The sequence below is a fragment of the Poecilia reticulata genome, chromosome 19 (assembly GCF_904066995.2).
Source record: "Poecilia reticulata chromosome 19, P_reticulata-male-v2, whole genome shotgun sequence".
Taxonomy (NCBI): Eukaryota; Metazoa; Chordata; class Actinopteri; order Cyprinodontiformes; family Poeciliidae; genus Poecilia; species Poecilia reticulata.
Window position 1 is genome coordinate 16,436,615 of NC_088848.1, and position 17,477 is coordinate 16,454,091.

At 40.1% G+C, this 17,477-nt stretch overlaps 1 protein-coding gene and 1 long non-coding RNA gene across 4 annotated transcripts in view; one reads left to right on the forward strand and one right to left on the reverse strand.

The window, feature by feature from the left end:
* Positions 1-1,485: 1,485 nt before the first annotated feature.
* On the reverse strand, positions 1,486-5,250 carry LOC145549115 (uncharacterized). Of its 3 annotated transcripts, none has more exons than XR_014085079.1 (3): positions 4,912-5,020; positions 3,076-3,402; positions 1,486-1,911 (listed from the first exon to the last, which is right to left on the reverse strand). It is a non-coding gene; the product is annotated as an uncharacterized LOC145549115 (long non-coding RNA). The 3 variants fall into 3 exon arrangements; XR_014085080.1 differs by lacking the exon at positions 1,486-1,911 and adding an exon at positions 2,647-2,993; XR_014085078.1 differs by lacking the exon at positions 1,486-1,911 and having other exon boundaries at positions 3,032-3,402; positions 4,912-5,250.
* Positions 5,251-7,212: 1,962 nt separating this feature from the next.
* The window catches only part of grid1b (glutamate receptor, ionotropic, delta 1b), a 437,216-nt gene continuing 426,951 nt past the window's right edge, over positions 7,213-17,477 (forward strand). Inside the window, exons 1-2 of the mRNA XM_081601023.1 lie at positions 7,213-7,263; positions 10,585-10,646. Coding sequence (XP_081457149.1) covers positions 7,213-7,263; positions 10,585-10,646 — 113 coding nt within the window. The remainder of the gene's footprint in view (positions 7,264-10,584; positions 10,647-17,477) is intronic.

Sequence of the window (17,477 nt, forward strand, 5' to 3'; positions counted from 1 at the left end):
AATTTTATTTTTTTAAATATATACTGCAAACCACTTGCACAATTGGTTTGCAGATGCAGTTTTGCTATTTTATTTTTTTATTTATATATAATGCAAACTGCAAACCACTTGCACAAGTGTCCACTGCTGTTCTACATCTGAACCCCCTCAGCCAAATCACCAACAAGACTGGCTACGGATACCGACTCAAGAATGGGGCCACCATTAATGTTACCCTAACCCTCCTCTACATGGATGACATTAAGCTGTACGCCAAGAGCGAGCGAGACATCAACTCACTAATACACACCACCAGGATCTACAGCATTGACATTGGGATGTTATTCGGACTAGAGAAGTGTGGTCGGATGGAGGGAAGGTCGTCCACATAGAAGGGGTCTCACTCCTAGAAGGAACAATGGCAGACATTGAGGACAGTTACAAGTACCTGGGAATACCACAAGCAAATAGCAACCTCCATGAGGTCACAAGGAAAGTAGTCACAGCCAAATACCTCCAACGAATAAGGCAAGTCCTGAGAAGCCAGCTCAATGGCAAGAACAAGATCAGTGCAATAAACAGCTACGCCTTACCAGTAATCAGAGATCCTGCAGGAATAGCTAGTTGGCCAAAGGAGGAGATAAACACCACGGATGATAAGACTCTGAAACTACTAACCATGCATGGAGGGCTCTACCCCAAATCCAGCATTCTGACTAAACGAGGAACAAGGAAGTTAAATAAGGCAGGTGATTCCTTGAGTTTTCTTAATTGAGGGAACCAAACCTTTTTGGAATCCTTTACTGTGGCGATTTAAAATAAAACCTATTGGGTGTATGTACAGTAAAAAGAGGAGTTGGGCCCAAAACTGAACCTTGGGGAACCCAAGCTGAGCAACAAGGTCCCAGAATACTGAAATATTAAAACTGTATAATTCATGTTTAAGGTCAGAAATCAGCAACTTCCACCTAATATACAGAAAATGTTTTGTGACAGAGAGGGAAGTTATAATTTAAGAGGTGATGGACATTTTAAAAAACAATGTATTAGAACAACCATGCAGAGTTTTTGTTTATCGGTGTGTGGAGTAGATGTATAGAATGGATTGAATGATGAGTTCAAAAAAGTAGAAATATAAACCAGCTTAAAAAACTGATTAAAAAGGAGCTTATTGCAAAATGTTCTATAAGATGACTGTTTTAAAGTATGCAAATACTATTGATGATATAAATACTTTTTAAATAATGAGACATCTTTAAATGTCATGTAAAATGGAAACAAGTTGTCTCGTTTTGATGTTTTGACAGTTAATTGATTATAAATTGATAAGTATGAAAGGGGCAAGACATTATAAGATATTACATCTTCTGCTCCTTTTCAAACAGAAAATATAAAATGTGCATGTCACTTGGGCATAATTTGTTTTACCTCTTATTTCTCTAGTCTGTTTCATTCTATTTTATTTTATTTTTTCTTTCTTGATTGTCTTTTCTGTCTGTTATAAAAATAAATACATAAATAAATAATTAGCTGGCCAAAGGAGGAGATGAACACCACGGATGTTAAGACTCAGAACCTACTAACCATGCATGGAGGGTCCCACCCCAAATCCAGCACCCTGAGACTAGCCACAAGGAAAGAGGCAGAGGACTAGTGAGTATGAGAGCCACTGTCCAGGATGAAACATCCAAGATCCATAAATACACCAAGAACAAGATCTCAACAGGCAATGTGCTCAATAAATGTCTCATACAATGGGGAACAGAGGATGAGGTGCTGGAGGTACCATGATGGGAGGACAAGCCCCTACATGGGATGTACCACAGACAAATAAATGAAGTGGCTGATATCAGGAAATCCTACCAATGGCTGGAAAAAGCTGGACTCAAGGACAGCACAGAGGCTCTCATCCTGGCTGCACAGGAACAGGCCCTAAACACCAAAGCAATAGAGGCTCAGATCTGCCACACCAGACAAGACCCGAGGTGCAGATTGTGCAAGGATTCCCCTGAGACAGTCCAGCACATAACAGCAGGGTGCAAGATGCTAGCAGGGAAAGCATACATGGAATGACATAACCAAGTGGCAGGCATAGTGTACAGGAACATCTGCAGAATATGGACTGGAAGATCAAAGTGGGGAACACCCCCAAAGGTGGTGGAGAATAACTGAGCTAAGATCCTGTGGGACTTCCAGATCCAGACAGACAAAATGGTAATGACGAACCAACCGGACATTGTGGTGGTGGATAAACAACAGAGGAAAGCCGTTGTGGTGGATGTAGCAGTACCAAGTGACTACATCAGGAAAAAGGAGCACGAGAAACTGCAGAAATACCAGGGCCTCAGAGAGGAACTGGAAAAGACTGGAAGGTGAAAACCACAGTACCATGCCATCCCACACCAACTTTATTTATGAATCACTTTATACATCAATAAATTTATTAAAAACAGAAGAAAACTGACCAGCAGTAGAAGGGTTAAGAACACGATAGAACTGAGCTGCAGCGCATGCTTTAGCTTTAGCACAGGACAGCGTTATCTCAAATAAAACAGGCATCTGGTCTGAAAATAATGAGTCACCAATCACTAAATTACAAACTGGTAGACCATAAGATAAAACTAGATCAAGACTGTGACCATGCTCATGGATAGCACCAGTCAGACTACACAAAATTAAAGACAAGAATATTAAAATCACCAACAATGAGAACTCGGTCATACCTTGGCATAATATCAGCCAGGAAATCAGAAAAGTCATTTATAAAGTTTTTGTTGTACTTCGGTGGCCGATAGACCGCCGCACACAGCACAGTGTGAGAGCTGCCGAGTTCAAATAGGCTGATCTCAAAGCTACTAAACGAGGCCAGAGGCAACTGTTTACAAGTAAAACTGCTTATAACAGTCACTATACCTCCACCGGACCCTGACATCCTTGGAGCATTAAAATAGCCGCAGTACCGCAGTACAAGTTCATTAAAAATGCTGGAGTCACCAAACCACTTGTCCATGATTCTGTTAATAAAACATCCAATCAATAAGAGGAAAAGAAATTCCTAATGACGAAAGTTTTATTTGTTAGCGACCTGGCATTTACCAAACTGATCCTGGCAGAAATCGGCGGGTCTACACCATCAGGTGGCATCCGGTGCTCCCGGCAAAGAGGCTGCAGGTTGCTAGGATTCACCCTGCGTCTACAGGGCCGAGGAGCGCAGGGACCTGTGGTAGTCTAGCCTGTGGTCATTGGGGCCCTCGGGGCAGTCATCCCCAAACTGGAGCAGTGGCTAAAACAGATCCCAGGAACAGCATCAGACATCTCAGTCCAGAAATGTCAGGTTCTAGGCACAGCCAAGATACTGTGCAGAACCCTCAAGCTCCCAGGCTTCTGGTAGAGGACCCGCGCTCAGTGGATGAAAGAGTCCACCTGCGGAAGGGTGAGAAGGGAATTTATATAAATATGAATAAATATATATACACATTGTCTGAGTATCTCTAAGTAGGTTTGATTTTAACTAGCGTTTCACCTAGCAGTAAACTACATTATTTTTTTCTTATGTGCCCAACTATCAAACGTTTCCCAAATACAATGTGACCCCAACACTGAAACTGTGAGTTTCTGTAACAGTATATGTTGAGTAACTGAGGGAAATAACATAAAGATACAATATTTAGGGCTCAAGGTGCAGAAGTGCTTATGGGATGTAAGCACTTCTGCACCATGATGTGCAGAAGTGCTTACATCCCATAACTATTTCTAGCATTTGCAATGCTGCAGCCACAAATTCCAAGATATTTTACAACAAAGATGATTACTTCAGATCAACACAAAGTGCTGCATAACTGTAAAGTGTAAGGAAAATAATTTGCAAACTTTCTACCTTTCTGATAACATTTTAAAACTTAGAAATCTGACTCGTTATCAAATTTTTGGGCCTCGTCAGAGAATTTAGGAACAGGAAATTTAACAAGGCAAGTGATATCAGATCTGAACCTGTCTGAACAATATCAGATGATACATAGGGTGCTCACAGAAAGGAACATTTTAAGTCTGCTTGTAAAGCAGGTGTTTCTGTTTTTTAATAGAATTCCTTTAACTCAAGAATTAAAGCCAGTTCTAGGAGTTTAAGATAAATGGTGTTTTTTTTCTCATTTCTGCCTTTGCAATGATTCTGCTTAAACATCTCTTTTTGTAAATATTTCTGTCTTTGTTCTGTAGCCTATACTTGGTATCACAAAACATTATGCAATATCAAGATCGAATAATGGTAATATTAGCCTAAATGCAGCCAGTGGCATGTGGGCTATAACTAGCATGTTGTCTTACATTGACTTCCTCCATTCAGTGTGCTAAACATGGTTAATAAATAAACAAAATAGCTAAAAAGCTTATTTTAGGAAAAAGCCTACTTTTAATGTGGGCAATAGTTACATTAGAAATGTTTGTGCTCTGCTTTTTGTTCACTTCGTGTCACTTGGTTACCAGTAAACACACTCATCTCTTAGCAACAGATAAGCAACAAAAAATTGTTATTGTTCAAAAAACATAGGATTTCTTCTGCTGTCTCTCAGACGTTTACTTTATGGAACTTTGTGGAACTTGGTTACCAGAAAACGCGATCATCTCTTAGCAACAGATTAACAGCGTAGCAACAAAAAATTCTTATTGATAAAAAAATATAATGTTTCTCCCACTCTTTTGAAATACCACTTATTTTACACTAACAAGAATTGTGCACGTGGTCAATTTAGCAGAAAAGTAATTTTTTGTCATTAATGGCAAATAGGCTATATTAAACACACATTCAACACAAAAGTAAAAATCTCGATTTATACTTCGTGGCAGTTCGTTACCAGAAAAAACCCATTTATCTCTTAAAACCAAATGAACAACAAGTAGTTTATAAAACAAAAGCTCTTTTGAAATAACGCTTACCTGATTAGATACAAGACATTTACCGTTGGCAAATTACGCTAAAGTAAATATCTGAAGTTCACTTTGTGGCTCTTGGTTACCAGTAAACACACTCATCTCTTAGCAACAGATTAGCGACAAAAATTGTTATTGTTCAAAAAACATAGGATTTCTTCTGCTCTCTCTCAGACGTTTACTTTATGGAACTTGGTTACCAGAAAACGCGATCATCTCTTAGCAACAGATTAACAGCGTAGCAACAAAAAATTCTTATTGATAAAAATTTATAATGTTTCTCCCGCTCTTTTGAAATACCACTTATTTTACACTAACAAGAATTGTGCAGTTAGTCAATTTTGCAGAAAAGTAATTTTTTGTCATTAATGGCAAATAGGCTATATTAAACACACATTCAACACAAAAGTAAAAATCTCGATTTATACTTCGTGGCAATTCGTTACCAGAAAAAACCCGCTTATCTCTTAAAACCAAATGAATAACAAGTAGTTTATAAAACAAAAGCTCTTTTGAAATAACGCTTACCTGATTAGATACAAGACATTTACCGTTGGCAAATTTCGCTAAAGTAAATATCTGAAGTTCACTTTGTGGCTCTTGGTTACCAGTAAACACACTCATCTCTAAGCAACAGATTAGCGACAAAAATTGTTATTGTTCAAAAAACATAGGATTTCTTCTGGTATCTCTCAGACGTTTACTTTATGGAACTTGGTTACCAGAAAACACACTCATCTCTTAGCAACAGATTAGCCTGGGAGAGCGGCTCGCGTGATCCGCACCGAGTTGCAAAGATCCAGAGATGCACGACGCGCTGCGACACGCTGCGCACGCGGCGGCGTTAGCTCGTGCCGCTGCGTGTCCCCTTCAACTTCAACGCGCACAATGAACCGAGCTACGTGCTCATGATTATGTGGCGATACTAGACGGAAACTCAGATTTGGTGAACTTTTAGTTTTAATAGGTTGCACAACAACGCCACCCTGGGAATTTCACCCAGAGAATATTTCTTTTGGTTTAAGGCACACAGGTTCAGTTATGCATGAATTTAGCACATCTGAGACAGTTTCAAATTTATAAAACAACCATTTATTAAGCTCTTTTTAAAACCAGTTTCTTTTTACGAATGGGACACAAAGGAAAACAAAGAAAATCAAAGTGCAGTAGCTGAAGTTACCGGCCAGAGGGGGCGCTATAGGGACGGTATCCACCAAACACAGCAAACCAAAAAAAAAAAAAACCCTTTGACACACCAGACGCAGTGAGACAACCCAAACTCAAGAATCACAGCACGCAGAAGGGGAAGACACCGTCACCACACCAACACCGCCACCGGACCTCAGCAACTGCAAAACAACAAAAGAAAAACAGTTAACCAAGATAACAATCTTAAACCTAATAAGAAAAAAAGCAATATCAGCCCAACTAAATAAAAGACAAAAAGGGCCGTAAGCAAAATAAGTAAAGGAATAGAAATTAACAATAGCCAATACAAGTTAAAACATCAGGACCATGCGTGGCCCGCTTGTCATGCCACAACGGGGGGTGAAATGGGTGCGCCGATGCCACACCCCAAACACCGCTTCGATGGAGGCGGATAATACCGCCGCAGTCCAACTTTAAAAACGACTGAGATTTAGAAGTCCGGGAAAACGAACGCCGACTGACAGATCCGGGAAACGAACGCAGACAGAGCAAAGCAGAGTAGATCGGAGCAGAACAGAGCAGCAATGGTCCGACTGTGGGGGGACCTGCCGATCCAAACACGCACACACACACTCGCAGAAGGAGGAAGAGAAGGAGCGCAGCGCAGTGGCGCTTTACCACCAGGATCTCAGTGTAGCACGCACCAGCCAGTGATTTGTTACTTTCCGCTGCCAGAGTCCACAGGACGCAAGCCACACAGTGGAAGAGCAAAGACGACACATCCTGAATGAACGCCGCAGCTCCTTATATACCACACCCACCTTAACAACCGGAACTTCTCACCTGACAACCACCTGTGTGGAATTAGGTGCATTTCTATACCACTACATTCTACCCCCCCTTTTTGCATCGTCGACCCGACGGTGACCAATTCAAACCAATACCATTAGCTCCAAGGTCTAAACATAGCTGATACAGTTGACAGGGATGCAGAAGAACCTCCAGGAAGAACGTCTCCTGCTGGCCGTGGAAGATGGTACACATTAGAATGTTGTCCAGCAGTTGTACGTTTGGAGCGACGTAGGGCCACTGGATCAAAACAGCTGACAGTTGGAACAGTCCCAGATGTAGAGGGTTCAGCGGATACAACTGGTTCACATGGTGACCCCGGTTCCCGGGATGCAGTTGGAGGCTGTGATCTACCAGAAGGTAAGTCAGAAGCAACCACCAGGGGTTGTTCACAAACATCAGATCATAATCAAATAGGCCATTGTCCTCAGACAGTCCACACATATGATTTATAGTGTAGTTAGTTTATTGCCATGGATGGCATAGTTACTTTGAAAGAGTAATTTGATCACTCAATAAAAAATTCATCCATCAGCTAGAAAATGTGCATCTCTTTTCCCTCCAAAAAGAAGCACATATTGTTGCTTCTTTTTCCCCAAGGAAAAAGAAGCAACAATATGTGTTTTCTAAAAATAATCCCAAATACTTAACTTGGATACGTAATTTTAATCTGATTATTGGATTGTAAATAGTTAGATTATGGGCTACAAAGGGTCAGATTAGAGTAACACATTGATAACACCATTGTTTGACATTTTTGCTCAAGCTATTTACGGATCTTTCAAGTTTCCGATATGTGTGTGTCCCCCCCCAATGATAAACTTGTTCCTACGCCCTTGGTCACTTGGAAGGAAAGCTTAAAGAAAGTTAAGCTCCGTGGACGTGATGCTAGCAAAGCTAGCTGTACTGACTGATGTTGCATCTGCGAAAAGTTGTCACTCATGTGCTGAATTATTGTGTGGAGATGTTGACTGAGGTGTCGCATATATGGGACAACGCTGGTACCAAAGTCTGCATTGATATGACATTCAGGAACGATCCGATTCTTCTGGATGGATCTTTACCGATTAAATTTATTTCAGCTGTAAGTATTTAATATCTAGGTGTTTTATGGGAATGTGGATCTTTCAAGTCAATTTGAGAAGCAATTTTGATAGGTAAAACTAAATTTTTTGTGTCATGTAGCGCGAGGTGCTGGTCTTGACTTGGTCTTCTTGGGTAGGTCGTCTTGACTACAATTCTGCTATGTGACTCCTTAGTTCCATGTCCTCTCCCACCCACCTTCTTTCCATCCCTTTTCTGTTGGATTTCTTTCAAAATAAAAGCCACCAGTGAAAAAAAGTGAAGTTCATGCTATGTTAGGACAGGAGACGAGATGTTTCCATCCCTGAAATTATGATGCATAGAATCACATATCTAAGTCTAAACTATGTTACACAGAGTAAACATAATAAAAACATGCTTTATCTGTGACATTGTTCATTAAATGGCACATTTCTATTGTATTAAAATTAAATACGATCAGTACACTTAATAATATTAGCGATTAGGTAATCCATTCAGCAAGTACTTTTACTTTTAATACTTAAGTGTTTTTAAAAGTCAGTACTTTTTTACTTTTACTTAAGTACAAATGTTAATGTGGTAGTTTTACTTGAGTACATTTTTGTCTGTGTATTTGTACTTTTACTTAAGTACATTTTTTGAGTACTTTCTCCACCACTGGAAACTGCACACATTTCCACCAATCTGTACATCACGTTTTGATCCATCCATCCATCCATCCATCCATCCATCCATCCATCCATCCATCCATCCATCCATGTGTATGGTTGGAAATCAACAGGTTTGTTACAAGATAAAGTTCTTATGAGCAGTATCTTCCTCATGGTTTGCATCAGCTGTTTGCATCCTGGCATCAGGATGGTGGAAGTAAAAGCTCTGGCTCAAGCAAGTAAGGTTGAACTGATATAATCTCTTTTTAGTAATGTTCCTCATCCTCCTCTCAAACATATGTGTTTGTGTCATTCATTGACATTCTGGGCATGTTTTAATTGATCTGTTTCATACAGTTTTTGCCCTGTTGTTTGCTCACTTTAACTTGGTTTGTTTTAGCCTATGTATTGTTAGCTTACTGTCGTTTAGAATATGCTATGTTAGCTTACGTTAGCTAATCTTATTTGGACTTATTTTAGGTTGGCTGATATTGGCATACTTTACTGTGTCTTTTCTAAGTTTATTTTAGCTTGGTTTAGCTTAGTGTAGCACTACGATGTGAGGTAAATCTGTGTTACCATAAAATAGGAAGCCGTGGGTGAAGAAAGCGCAGAACACTGAGCGGGAGCAGCGTAGCTGTCCAGACTTTTAATTCAGCCTTTACGTTAACAGAACCCGTCTTGGGCCCTCCTAAAAAAACCAACGAAGAAGAAAGAAACAGCTCCTCTTAAAGGCACAGCACAATTCCTTAGCTATGGATCATCTTTTGATCTTGTATGTAACCATATTAATTGAAAAGGAACAATAAATCATCTTACATTAGCTTATTTAACTAAAATAGAGTTTATTCTGTGCTGTTTTAGTTTAGCCTAGCTTATTATATGTAAGCCTAATTTTGGTTAATCTTACTTAGTTTATCTTATTCTACCTTACTTTAGGTTATTTTAGTATATTCTACCTGCATCTCTTTTATGACATTAGCCTACCATTGTTAATATTTTTTGGCTTAACTTTACATATCATTCCCAAACTTGTTTTAGCTAATTTTATTTTAGTCTATATTAGCTTTACTCATTCTTAATGTTTATCTTATTTGAAATTGTTTTTCAAATCATAGACTGGCAAATTTTTTTCTACTCTTATTTTAACATACTTTAATTGATCTCAGATTAGTTCATCCTGCCTTATTAATTAATCCTTATCTTACATCTTGACCTATTCCAGCTTCTCTGATTGAAAAGCATCTTGTTCGAGTCTAGAGGAGCAATAAATGTCTGTCTATTTTGCAAAAAAAACTAAACGAAAACCATTTCAGACAGTGATTTAAACAAATAAAATGTTTTAATGAAACCAATACTGCTACGATCTTAACCACTGCAAAGCACCATATGTCAGATTTTGGCTTTGTTCATTCCCTAAAAAATCCAGCGTAATAAAAGTCTTTGAAAGTCTTCCAACAACCTTGATCTAATGCCTCCATGATACATGGAGGAGTCCACAGTGTCTCGGATATATAGACACATTTTCACACCCACGCGCGTATCCGCGTGATGAAACCCAGAAGTATTTTTTTCTCTCTCTCACATACGTTAGCTGTAATGAAGAAGACATGATGAAGGCAAGAGCTCACACACATACACGCACACACACGCACATACTCAGTCCTCCTGTGGGATTAGTGTACAGATAAATTAATCATTAAAAGACAAACTTGCTTTAGGCATGGCCTGCTGCCTTGAAATGAATATTTTACAAGCGAGTACATCTCTGTCTTCATCCTTCCCTCTTTCTCTCTGCCAGAGTCTCTCGATAAATACATTTATTCTTCAACTCCTCAGGTATTCACCGCCTGAAGCAACACAGCACCCACCAAAAACACACTCTCACCTTCATCTGCCACACAAAGGGGACTCTTGTCACACAGACGAGAAGTTTTTCCTCAGCATGTTGCTGTGGCACGAGCAGACACTACAGGGTAGCGGCAGAGAGTCGGAGTCCAAGGCCAGAGACTTAATCATTGTCATCAAGTGGGGATACCCGCGTGCCGGATCGGGTAATGAAGAAGAAACGAGCAAATAATGATGCAATGGGTATGTTTGGTATTCTGCCTCCGCCTCGTTCGTTGTCTGCTATTGATGATCGGGCTGGGTTCTGCTCGGCCAGCCAGGCGGAGATGAGAACTGACTGCAGAACAGAACGATCCGCAAGCAGAATGGACGTCTTCTCTCCCCCGATGCTCGTGTCTAAATTCAACTTTCCAATGATTGTATTCGTGAATTTTCATCTGCCACGACTCACTTCAGGCCTCATTTGTTATATCGCCAACAATGATAACAAAAGGAACAAATAAAGGAGTTCCTCTTTATATAGAAAGGACAGTTTATTTTAATATTCTTGATATAAATCTTCATTCCCCCCTTTCTGATCATTCCTGGCTGTTTCAGCACAATTGCCTTTTTTCCCAATCTGAATATCCCCAGCTGAAAAGCAACATTACATCCCGCAGAGCCTTTTTTTTTTATTTCTCCTTTGGTTCTCCTTAACTGGCCCCTTTGGCTGGATCTCCAGCAGGGCAGCTGTTTACAGATGATAAACCCTGCACTACGGGCTCCGCAATGACCACAGAAGGATGCAGTTAAAACTACTCATAAACAGCTTAAAGACTTTTAAGTTTTCTCCCCCAGTTTGACACTTGGCTAAGTTCTTCCTAAACTGAGGGATGATTATAGGAGCGTCGTATAAAATCACTACCTTGGGCTTAGATTACTTAAAGCAATTAAGAGATTTACTATTTTGTCGCTTTTTCAGCCTTTGGCTGTACTGCGCTTATTTTAATAAAACATTTAAGGAACTCGTTCAATAATTAATGATTTGTCAGATTTAACAGCGAAAAGTGAAAGATGCCCGATTGAGTACTTCTGGCATTTTCCACTACGGATTTCAATTAATTCGATGAAAAGTTGTGATCGGTGGTTTACATGCACTTGGGCTTGAATGAATAGCTAATTTATCAATCAGTTTAGCAAATGTTCCATTTGATCATAAAGCGTTTCTTAAAATGGGATCAAGCTTGCCCTTATATGGCCAACGTCAGATTTCAAACAAGCGTTAAAGTGATGATGCTGAAGCAGGATCACATCCTCTCAGTCCATGGTGGGGTAGGTCTGTGCAGAATGGTGCTGGTTTTCATGGTGATTTCTGGGTTTTTTCTTACCTCTTTTTTCCCTTTATCTCAAGAGAAACTGTAGGGTTTTCTTCCAGACCAATTCAAAGTGGTGACATATATGACTACGATAATTTAAACCTCTGTAGTCATTCAGAAATGACAGCTAAAACTATTTTTTTAAAAGTTGTTTAAGTCTACAGTAGTTCAATCTTCAATTAGTTTGTCTGTACTTGTCTTCATTGATTAAAGGGGGGAGGGGAGATGAAAATCAAAATTGTTGACTCAATTTTTGATTTCAAAGTTCAACATAGTTCTGTGTTACTAATTAATCCACCCCGCAAAAAGGAAATATTCCAATTAAAAGATACTATTAGCAACTCAGTCATCAAACTCTGTTGAACGAATTTCACCAGCAGGTGTCAGGAAATGAACACAGCTTCTGCATGGAGTCTCTTTGTGCCGGTAATTTTCGATCAAAGATCAGAAATGAAGGTTCGGATTGGAAAGACTGTTCAGGGACACCACCTGTTGTGTAAAGCAGGTGTTTTAAAAATAAATCTAACAATATCCATGCATATTTTTGTCAAACCCTAAGTCAAACCCTGTGATCTGTTTGGATAAACTAGCTCCCTGTGGTTTTATCCATTTCAAACCATTTCAGACCACATCTTCAATAGAAACGCTGAGATGATCCAACATTTCCTGGGAGGTGTGTTGTTTTCTGATGCTATCTGAGCTAGCCATCTGGGTGGAGATAACTAAAACAGCTTCTTATAACCAGAGTTGACTGAACACCGGAAAGACCTTCTGAATGATGATGTATGTTTTTACCTACTACGACCACCACAATATAACTTCCAAAAAGGCTGTAACGCGTTGTAAAGAATAACTTTGACTGTTTCTTTGCTGTAAAACTATATCTGATTGGTCAGTTCATCATAGTTATGCATTTTCAGTTCAGCTTCTGAAGGTTCCTTTCATTTAGATGCTTTAGAAAATTACTAATTTCCCCCATTTATTGAAATCTGAATGAAGTCTTTATCTGTGTGACTGCGTCCTTTATGATTTCCACATTCTGACACAGAACCGCACAATGCTTTTACGCAGCAGGAGACCTAGGAAGGGCTTGATTGTGTTATGCTAATTGAAACAGTCAAAACTTGTTTTTCGCCTTGTCAGTCTTGGTGAGAGACTGTGACAAAATGTTGCTTTTGACGACTGCCAGCATGTCCTTCAGCCGTGTTTGGACTACGCTGTGAAATCACAGTGTGTTTGGTCGGTAGACGGCGGATGAAAAGACGGTGTGAATCAAAGTTTTTAAACGATGAATGTGTCTCTTACCTTGTCCTTTCAATGCTTTTATAAAAAAATAGGTTGCTAGCTCAATGTTTTATGGATTTTTTTTTTGAGGTTGTAGGGGACTTTTCCTTTTTTTTTTTTTCCTGACAGCTGGAACCTGAGTAGGAGTTTATAATGTTTGCCTTATAAAAAATTTACCATCAAGCATTGCCCATTTAACGGTTGATAGAGTTTTTTTTTTTCTAAACTCCCATTTGTCATGATTCGTGGCTGCTTTGTGTTGGGGTTTTATTTTGTGCTTAGTTGCTGATATTTCTGGGTTTATCATTACCAGTAAGCTTTTACAATATTCAGTTTATTTCTCTGTGTTGTCATTGCTGGTATTGTCCTATAACGGTTAGTTCCTCTGTGTTTAGTTTCTTTCTTTCTTATTTATTTATTTTTGTTTTCTTCTGTGACTATTATTCTCTTATGTTATTTTTAGGCTTCTGAATCTGATATGTAAGAAATGATTTTTGATAGCTGAAAAGAAAGCCTGTTTTTATGATCTCCTGAATATGTTCAGCAGTCTCACCAGGTTTGGTGTACTTGCTCAAGAACTGGCACATATATCTACTCATCATAATACCACCATGTGGGATATTAATATAGCGAATTACTTTTTGGAATGTTTACCTGATTGTTAAAATATTCCAAGTGATTAAGAAAAATCGTGCATCCGTGTTACAGGATAGAGCGCCACTGAAAGTGCTGCAGTAGGTATGCCAGGCCAGTCGGTGCGCTGTAACTGCCACAGATTGGCCTGGCAACACAGAACGGCACTACGTTCGTTACGTGAGAGAGTGAGGTGGGGTTGGAGAGAGGGAGGTGAACATAGATATAATATAAGAATAGACGCCTCATGGACCGCTCTCGCTATTGTCGCTGCGAGATTTAGGGCGGCCATCTTGGAGCAGTCCACCACTCCACTCAGCATTATGTGTTTAGCAGGCAAAATGAATATCAGCGCATTTAATCAATCATAACACGCTTTTTTTGTTACTGGAAACCATATTCAAACATCTATCAGAGCTACATTTATAAACAATTGTATTTTAAAGTATGTTTTTATACATAGTTCAGTATATTTAAATATGCTTAGTGGCTATAACGATGGAATAGGAATGGAATATTCTGAGATATATGTGTTTTCCAGCCGACGAGTTCTAGCTTCAGTGATTCAGCAGCTGAGATTGAGTCCAAAAGCCGATGCGAGATTCATCCGTGCTGTGCAGTGCATCCGTCTCTCTTTAAAGATATTCCCACTTCTTCCTCACATTGTGTCTTTAGGAACCTTCAAAACAACAACGGAAGATTTGGGATGTATCTTACTTTTGACAGAGTGAATAATAGTCTTTACACCTGTGTAACTATGCTGGTGAATGTTATAACACGTAATAATTTTTATATAATGTTACATTGTTTCTAATATTGGCTTTGTGTCAGATAATCTAAGTCAATGTTGGAGAATATTAATTTTTTTAGATTTACGGAATCACAGTTAGCCTTCATAGCGGGGCTGAGCCCCGTTTTACACCAAGCATGTAGCTAATATTAGCTGGCATCTCGCCGGTGGACATAAATACAGCAAAGTATATTCTAATCACATATATACACAATAATATGTTCATTACTTGTGAAATGTTGTCTGTGATTCTCATATCAATAATCCATCGACCCGAACAAGATATCCCGCAGTGCTGAGGCATCTTCTCTGTTTTGGTTGAGCAAAGTAGGAGGGTCGACCGCTCCAAAATGGCCACGAATTTCCTGCGCCGGAGCAGCCAATGCGGGGTCTACTCTTATATGCCAATGGAGGTGGAGCTATGATGGCTTCTATCTACACACGGAAACGTGAAACCAGTGTTTTGAAATGTATCCTCTCTGGTACCCACGGTACGGACGATGTAAATGACAATAAACCGTTGTGAATACACCAACAAAGGTCTCATTCTCAGAGTTTAGGAGTCACACTTTGCTGGCCAATAAGATGTTCAGTCCGTTGGATTGTCTCACTGCAGAAGAGACCCTCTAACCCCCGAACTGACATTTAGGGAGTTGGACACACATCGTAACAAAGAGACAAAGAGAAGGGAGACATTTGGAAAAATGTGGGTCCTTGCAAATATTTACAGAGACCGTTACTGGAGGAAGTACAAATATCAAGGAAAACGTATAACATCAAAAGAAGTCAGAGGTATTTACACTGTTTTATTTCTCCCTTAGCTATATCATCAGATAAAAGCTGTATCTCAGTTATCATAATTATCTGAGCAAATGGAGAGATTGGAGTTATATTCCTCTGAGGACACATGAGTGTTGGTAATTTTTTTTTAAGATTAAAATTTTCACACACTACATGTGTGTGTTTGCAATTTATGCTATCAAGTTGAGTGAAATAGCTGTGCTTCTAAAATAAGTCCATGTTCAATGGTTTGTAACATTACCGTGATGTAAGCCATGCACAAGCATTGCTAAGCATTGTAGTCTGTGTGTGTACGTGTGTGTGTATTAGGGCTCTGAGTCTTACTTTGTTTATGCATCTGTGTGTGTTTTCGCCCTAAACTACCCCACCTGTCAGTGTGTGATTGTCACATTAGCTCCTTGCTGCCCGCTCTCATCCTTCTCATTGCCGTTACCATTTCAAACTTTGTTGACTAACACTTAACTTCCACGCAAGTTACTTTCACAGAACCTTACTTTGAACCTAAGGCTTGGGTCATTTACCCAGCAGAATCACGGTGTGGACTTTGAAAACTGATTGGTGTTGCAGTTGTTGGCAATGTTGTTTTTAGAAGCGGTTGAGGCTTAAATGGAAGCAAGACAAATAGTGCAAAATGTGAGTTTAACTTTAAAACAGATAGGTGAACTTTTATAATCAGATAAGAAACTTTTTCTTTGTATTTTCCAAGTTCCGAGCTTCTCCAAGCTCTTGAGATCTAGATTAAGATTAAAAGCATGAGATCCAGGATACAGGCAACCTTGGAGATGGGGGGAGTAACTCCATCATCAAGGAGCTCAGAATATTTTATTTCTTCTCTCCATCTAAACAATCATCGGGTACTGTGCAGGCCTCTAATAAGGATAGATCCTGGAACTCGTTGGTGAAACTATGGATTCGTTTTGGCCTTGGTTTGCCTCGGCACCGTCCAGGAGGAGCTGCGGAGAGAAATGTCTGAATTTATGTCCGATGTTTTTGTACAATCAAAAAAAAGGAACTTTCTACAGTTTTACTTTGTGAGTTTTATTTTAAGGTATCCGACGTTCAGCTGTAAATATTTTCTCTTCCAAATCAACCGACGAAGACGTGAAAACAAAAACCTCTCCGCGAGGCACGCTGAATGGTGGAGAATCAGTAAACTTTGGAAAGTGCGGGTTATGTCGATTCTTCAAATCAATAATTCATTTTTGGGATTTGTTCTGCTCTGCTCTATTTTCTGTTTTGCTGTGTCTGAATGGGTTTTCGGCTGTTTACAAATTTCCATTAGACCGCGACAATGCTTTGGGTCCAAAAACAGAAAATGTAGAAACCAGTAAAAAAAAAAAAGAAGCGGAGATTGAGATCACCTCCGATAAGGCGTCTCGGCAATGGAGACACGGAACATGGTCCACTCAGACTCAGTGTCCCCAACCTCCCCTGAAACGTGTTCGAAGTTCTGCCGGAGATGGGAGTTAAAACTCTTGTCTCACAGGGAGTCCACCAGACGTTCCCAGCAGACCCTCACAGCACGTTTGGGCCTGCCAGGTCTCACCGGCTTCCTCCCGCACCACCGAGCCAACTCACCACCAGGTAGTGGTCAGTGGACAGCACCGCACCTCTCTTCACCCGAGTGTCCAAGACATACGGCCGCAGAGCCGATTATACGATGACAAAGTCGATCATTGAACTGCGGCCTAGGGTGTCCTGGTGCCAAGTGCACATATGGACACCCTTATGCTTGAACATGGTGTTCGTGATGGACAATCCGTGACGAGCACAGAAGTCCAACAACAGAACACCACTCAAGTTCAGATCGGGGGGGGCTGTTCCTCCCAACCACACCCCTCCAGGTCTCACTGTCATTGCCCACTTTAGCGTTGGAGTCCCCCAGCAGAACAAAGTAGTCCCCAGGAGGGGCACTCTCCAGTACCCCTCCAAGGACTCCAAGAAGGGTGGGTAATCTGAACTGTTGTTCGACCCGTAAGCACAAACAACAGTCAGAACCCATCCCCCCACCCGTAGGCGGAGGGAGGCTACCCTCTCGTTCACCGGGGTAAACCCCAACGTAAAGCCCCAAAATTCTGAAGACTAAACAGAAATCCCGATAATGGATTTTTGTTTGTTTGTTTACAGACCAGTCATGTGTACAGAATT